A 7,137-nucleotide genomic window follows, 5' to 3' on the forward strand; every position below is an offset into this window, starting at 1 on the left:
ACGATTGACGAACAGCTACACTTTACTGAGGAACCGATTGAGATCACTGATCGAGAGATCAAAATCCTCAAACGTAGCCAGATACCTCTTGTACGAGTTCGTTGGAACTCGCGACGTGGCCCAGAGTATACCTGGGAGCGGGAAGACCAGATGAAGCACAAGTATCCCCAGTTGTTCCCAAACGAAAATCCCAGCACTGAAGCTACGAACGAATTTCGGGACGAAATTCCAAACTAACGGGGGGATGATGTGACACCCCGTTGAAGCGCCTTCACATACACTAGCTTGACAGTGGCTGCCTTAACTTTCGGGACGAAAGTTCCTAAAACTTGGGGATAATGTGACACCTCGGATCTTTCCGGATAACCTTTCGATGTAACAAACGTGTACGTAATCGACTAACAGTAAAAATGTATGAAAAACTATTTGCTATTATGTGTTATATGCCGAATTGCTTATGTGTATGTATATATATATATAAGTGTTGTATATGTAAACCGATATCACAAGCAACCCGACTCGAGACCACGGCCTCGAGTGAACATTAGTAACGGGCCGGCTAGGCCTTGGCCTTGTAGGAAATTAAACCCAACCCGAAAACCCACCCTAGCCCACACTCGCAACATTATATAAACCCAACCCCACCTCCCTTAATCATTTTACACACTCTCTTCTCACACTCTCCTCACATCTTCTTCACTAAACCCTAAAACCCTAAAAGTTCTAACAACCAAGACCACTCTTCTCATCCCTCTTCTTCTTCTCGGATTCAACCAACATCAAGAACATACTCGGCTTTAGCTCGGAACCACCAACCGGAAGCTCATTCATCAATCCATCTTACCCGCACACCTTGAATCTCTAACCGGTTAGTATTTATATGTTCATGATTGTTGAAGTTGTTATGGTTTTATGCTTGTTGATGTGATTAGAGGTCTTAGTATGAATACTAGGCTTGTATGTTCATAAATGTGATAAGGGAGGTGATTACTCGATGATTTTTGGTTGTTCATAGCTTTGGGTTATCCGATGAATGTTAAGGGGTTGGTTAGAATTGCATGTTCTTAGGATTTGTTTGTTAACAAATATGAAATCTATGTTGGAATAGGTATTATAATCCTTGTCAAGAGATGATACATGGTTTTATGAGCTTCCTGTTTGGATTCGGGTTAAATTAGAATTCATGATTCCTTGATTAAATGTTTGAAGTTTTATTGAATGAATGAAGAACAGTTTGAATGTGTATAATAGTTTGAAAATGCTGATTTAGATCCAAATTGGTGCACAAATCGACCAACAAACATGTTTTAGTGGAAATAGTACAACCTTTACATGAAAATGCAATTTCATTGGATAGTACAAGTCTGCAGGTTCTAGAAGGGATTGCCATGCACGTTATCACGGTTGCGAGTCGCAACCTTTGGTTGCTACTCGAAACCACGCATGACCAGTCGAAACCTCCCAGTCGCGAGTCGCAATCAGCACGCATCGAACCTGGTTGCGAGTCGCAACCACACCTGCTAAGTCGCAATCTCCGGTTACGAGTCGTAACCAAAACGTGACGGACCGAGACCGCAGTTGCGAGTCGCAACCTCGGTTGCGAGTCGCAACCACCTTAGTTTCGACTGGGCTGTTTTATGTTTTTGGGCCTTGACTGTTTGTCTTGTTGTTTTGGGCTTCAACTGTTGGGCCTCCTATTGACTGGACTTCATTTTGATTTGCTACTGTAGGCATATGCGTTACTGTTTGTATTTCTGCCTGTTAACTGTGTGTATGTCTACATGTTACTGTATGTATACATGTTTACTTGTACCCGACTTGACCCATATTCGGTAACCATGTTAGGACGTGGTGACCAGCATACTTAACCAAGTAACGTATCTTACCGAGCAACCCAAGGTGAGTTCACAACTTAAAAGCATGCGTCCCGGTGGTTTGGGACACGAGACTGAAACAACCCTATCCCCTTGTAAAGGGGATACCGTCTACATTTCCTTCCCTTGTCATTGGGAACAAACTTACTTTATCTTCCCTTGTATTGGGAAACCTTTTTAGTTAATTACTGTTTATACGGAATGCAATCAACGGCACTAAACGCAACTCTATCACTCAAGTCCCTACTACATAATACCGATTAGTCGCCGGTGCCAGGCGAACGGGTTATTAGTTGATAGCGCTATTTAGGTCTTACCAGCCTCACACCGTGCCATGGTATGGGATCGGTCGTGAACTAATGTACTCAGGCAATCCGTCAATGATGATAGAACATTGACATCGGGGCATCCTGCGGAAACGCATTCGGTTACCTAGTGTTCGGTATTGGAAAAACAGTTTAGTCGCTTACTTTTGGGGTAGCTCCCCATGGCATGTATAAACGGATAAATTAACTGGTGAAACAAGTTTTTGGTAATTAAAACTGGGCAACTAGTGAACTCACTCAGCATTATTGTTGACCCCCTTACTGCATGCTTTGCAGGTGGCCAGTGACTGGAGCAGCTGCTTGGGATGTGTAGTGGTCGTCTGCCCGTGTGTTGGGCATTTATCGTGTTTACCTTGCGAACAATGTTTAAAACTGTTTATTATGCTTCCGCTACATTTACTCTGAACTTAAACTTTGAACACTGAACTTGATATTTGCTAATCTTATGGTTAGTAAGTATTACTTTTGCTATTAACTTAAGTTGTCAGTATAATTGGTGGCTGGATCCTGGTCAGTCACGCCCTCGAAGCGGGTGATATCCGCGGGTGAATTTGGGGGTGTGACAATGACTATCATAAAGACATAGTTATAAAAAATTATTGTCTAATATTACTTAACACGTAATTTTGTAATTGGTATGAAAAAATAATCATGAATGATGGATGTTGGAAGAAACGATTGTATGAAAATTGTGGTAGTTAACGAAACTATCATTATCTTAAAGAAAACAATAGTGAGGTGTCTTATACGTTAGGGTATAAAGTTAAGTTGTTCTCGTCTATTGACTTATTGGGTAATAAAAGATGTAACAACAAAGACGTTTAACGTAATTTTGTTTTTCTATGTATTTATTTACACATTTGTGTAATTTAGATTGATTAAAAATGATTACTAATACAGGATAGAATAGAAATGAAACAACTGATATTAAAGTAAGTCAAATAGAATAGAAATGAAGCATCAAAACAAATTAACTTATTTAACGTATGTATGTCACCAAATTGCATTATTTGTTATACTCTGATATTCTATTTTAAACGGATTAACGTTTTATATGTATCGTAGAATGGCTGGAGTTGAAAACGATGTTGTCATCCTATCGGATTCTGAAGACTCTTCGGATGACTCGGAGGAGTTTGATGATGATGATATTGGTCCGCTGACATTTATTGTGCCATACACGAAACGCTTTGTAAGTTCCGACAACACAAATATGTTAATACGCATCAAATATGTTTACATTATTTGGTTAAGTTTTATATTTTTTTAAATACGTCAACATCATAATGGAAATTATTATTATGTTTTGTAACTTATAGCGCATACCAGTTGAAGTAGCACGGATAACAGGAATTGACGAAACCTTGAAAGTTAAAATCGCGAACAGGCAGAATGTGGAGACAAAACATGATGTTAGGGCAGAAACAAATAAAAACAGTATCAAGTATGTGGTGAAAGGCTGGGCGAAATGGCTAAAAGATAACAACATACAAGAAGGTGATCATTGCAAGTTCCAGTACTTTGAAGATATTTGTGTTTTCTTCCTTACCGGCGTTTTCCGCTAATGGTGATGTTTGAAACTTTGAAACAGGGTTGAAACATAATATATAGTAATTTTGGCTAATGTTTAGAAAGTTATGTAAGTTATGTAGTGTTATAAGTTGTTTTCTAGTAGGTTACCATGTTTAATAGTTACGATAATCATGTAGTTTGGACTTCTATTATGTAACCGTGTCTAAAAATATCTACATGTTCTAGTTTTTGTTTATATGTTATATTTAATACATAGTAATATCATCTTCTATTCATATAACAATGAAAAACCATAAACAAATAAAACAAATTACATAGTCATTAAATAAGTAACATAAAGACATGGCATAGATAAACCCCAACATACAATAAAAGCATATAAAAAAAACACACCATATTGCCCGAATAAACCTCATAACAAAAGTTTAAACTACAATTTCCCAAATATTTCTTTGTAAACAACGTTTGCCGTTTTATTTGTTGGCCTCCCATCTTTGTCGAATATTAAAACCTTAACGCCATCTTTAGTCTTTACCCTCGACAACGCAACATAAAGCTGACCATGTGAGAACACGGGGTCTCTCAGGTATATACCAACTCTCGATAGAGATTGTCCTTGACTTTTGTTAATAGTCATCGCAAAACATACGGTTATTGGAAATTGCCTTCGTTGAAATTTGAAGGGAATTTTCTTGTCAGATGGAATCATGCTAATTCTTGGGATGTAAGTTCTTGAACCAACATTACTTCCTGATAATATCTCAGCCTCAATAACACGTTTACCAAGACGTGTGATTTGAAGACGCGTACCATTGCACAAACCGTTTTGCTAATCAATATTCCTCAAAAGCATAACCGGAACACCCAATTTTAATACCAATCTATGATTTGGTAACTCTGATACTTTCACACTATTTAACACATCTGGATTATACAAATCTTGATGTAACGGATCGTTAATTTCCTCAGTCGGACATAAACTATCAGAGCTAAGATACTCTACTTCTTCACCGGGAAACAAAGCAAGCAAACGGTCATTTATCTCATGAACAACTTCATTCTTAGGAGCGAGTATAGCTCTCTCAGAAAAGTAGTCACAGTCTTTATAACGATGAAGAACTGAAGGATATACAAAGTCAATCAAACCTTGAATTGGATCATTTTCATCAGTTATTAAGAGATGAGGAGGTATTTCAATATTTGCATCAACATCGTTAGAATCACCAACATTACCTTCGCCGATGTCAAGAAGCCATTTACCAAATTCGTTTATCTCCTCGATGTTTGAGCTACTGGATCCAACCGATAAACGCATGTTGGTTGTCAATTTTAAGACCTTGCAACTGGACCAGATGTGGGATGAACATAAAGAGGCATTTACGATTTCTTGCCCGCTTCCATTTTGTACAACAGGTAGGATCTGTCTAAAGTCACCACCAAAGACGATAGCTTTCCCACCAAATGGAAGTTCTGAATTTCGTGAATCAAACACACTCAAAACATCCTTCATTGTACGATCAAGAGCCTCAAAAGCATGTTTGTGTACCATCGGTGCCTCATCCCAAATAATCAACTTGGCTTCATATAGAAGATTCGCAACTTCAGTATTAGGCTTTATATGGCATACCGAATCTTCATTGACATTAATTGGAATATGAAATCGAGAGTGAGCAGTACGACCTCGTGATAACAACAAAGATGCAATACCACTTGAAGTAACATTAATAACAATCTGTCCATTGCATCTAATGGAAGCACCTAAAGTTTTCCACAGAAAAGTCTTACCCGTACCACCATAACCGTACACAAAAAAACACCACCATTACCACTTCGAACAGCATCCATAATTTCATTATACACTACTCTTTGATCACCGTTTAGACACCTGTGAAGATTATTGAACTCAGCCCTAACTTCATCCGTGTCAAAAGAAAGCTCCTCGTTTATCAGACGGTTGCTCTCGGACATTAGATAGTCATCATCAGGATAAGGCATTGCTGAGAACCTGTGCAAGCTGGATCCATTACAAAGAAGTAATTTTTCGATTTTCGACAACGTTATATTCTTTAAACGTTCGTCAGAAACAACGAATCCTACAATGAAAATGAAAATTACTTAATATAACGAAACAACTTGTTAGTATTGTTGGACTCTGCATGCCCAAGACACATATTAAATTGATGTGGCTAGTACGTTATGATCCAAGTCGAGTCATACCCAATAACAAGCTAGACAAACACTTATGTTATTTATTTGTGATATGATCAAACAAATAAATATTAACACTTACAATATTAAGAAATTGGTTTTCTAAATAATTGCACTTGACAAACCAATAAATTATATGGATAATTTATTTTGAGAGAGTACTTTATTTTGTTATTTAATGGGTTAAATAACTTAATAAAAGTTTCATAAAGTCTTGTGAACATATGATGTTATATTTTATAAAAGTTATAAAATACAAGACTTATATTATTTAAAAGACAAATTGATTTATTTTTTTAATAAAAAGACTAGGCCGCCACCCCCCCCATGGGGTCTTCCCAAAATTGTTGGTCCAATCACACTACATGCATGTCTTACAAGTTAGATGGGTTGTGATTGGGTGATCTTCCCAAGCAATTTTGTCCAATAGCATTACATGCAAATGCATGTGTAAGTGGCCACATGATTGGTCAAGATGGGTGGCAATTCTCTCTCATGGTTCTATAAATACCAAGATGTCAAATACAAGAAGGTGCAACACTTGAATCAACTTGAAAGACTTAGAGAACTCTCTCTAAAAATCGGCCAAGATAAGAGCCAAATGAGGAGATAATTTCAAGTGAAGAACTTGTAATACTATCTCTAATTTTCGGCCATGGTGTGGTTGATCAAGAAGGGTCTTTCAAGTTGATATATCAAGTGCAAGAACTCCATAACTTCCCTTGATAATTTTTGGCCAAGAGTTGGTTCCAAGAAGGATTTTTCTAGTGAGTTCATAAGTGTAGAAATCCTAGCTAAACATAAGGTGTTTGTTGGAAGGCTTGGGGTATACAAGCTTGAGGTCTTCTACACTTGAAGGCAACCATTCAAGAAGCATCATCTTCTTCAGATCCATTACTCCTTGGAAGGTAGTATTCTAAACACCCTATGGTTGTGTTCTAATTTTGATAGCATGCATGTTCGTATATGGATCCGGGATTGGGTTTTACATATAAAATGAGTTTTATATCTTGTAAGTAAACATGTTTTAAATAAATAAATTTCCGCTGTGTTTTTATTTTATAAGGATAAAATACTTTGATAAACATGTGAAAAACCCAACAAGTATACCATCACAAAATATAACAAAAGGATAAAAAACATACCGCTCATGCCAGAATCTTTTCGCATATTGTACAAAATGTCCTCGGACAATA

The 7,137-nt window shown here is 37.4% G+C and overlaps 1 protein-coding gene across 1 annotated transcript; it reads right to left on the reverse strand.

The window, feature by feature from the left end:
* Nucleotides 1-4,163: 4,163 nt before the first annotated feature.
* LOC110900649 (ATP-dependent DNA helicase pif1-like) lies at nt 4,164-7,111 on the reverse strand. Its single transcript, XM_022147529.1, has 4 exons — nt 7,087-7,111; nt 5,519-5,826; nt 4,611-5,465; nt 4,164-4,562 (listed from the first exon to the last, which is right to left on the reverse strand). Exons 1-4 carry the CDS (start codon nt 7,109-7,111, stop codon nt 4,164-4,166), a joined length of 1,587 nt encoding a protein of 528 aa, XP_022003221.1.
* Between the last annotated feature and the right edge of the window lie 26 nt (nt 7,112-7,137).

Source organism: Helianthus annuus, chromosome 13 (assembly GCF_002127325.2).
Source record: "Helianthus annuus cultivar XRQ/B chromosome 13, HanXRQr2.0-SUNRISE, whole genome shotgun sequence".
In the NCBI taxonomy this organism is placed as follows: domain Eukaryota; kingdom Viridiplantae; phylum Streptophyta; class Magnoliopsida; order Asterales; family Asteraceae; genus Helianthus; species Helianthus annuus.

Coding starts and splice junctions, on each gene's coding strand:
- LOC110900649 (XM_022147529.1), bottom strand. CDS start 7,111: ATGCGAAAAGATTCTGGCATGAGCG. Junction 5,466..5,518: donor GTACGGTTATGGTGGTACGG/GTAAGACTTTTC, acceptor TGCAATGGACAG/ATTGTTATTAATGTTACTTC. Junction 4,563..4,610: donor AGTTACCAAATCATAGATTG/GTATTAAAATTG, acceptor AATATTGATTAG/CAAAACGGTTTGTGCAATGG.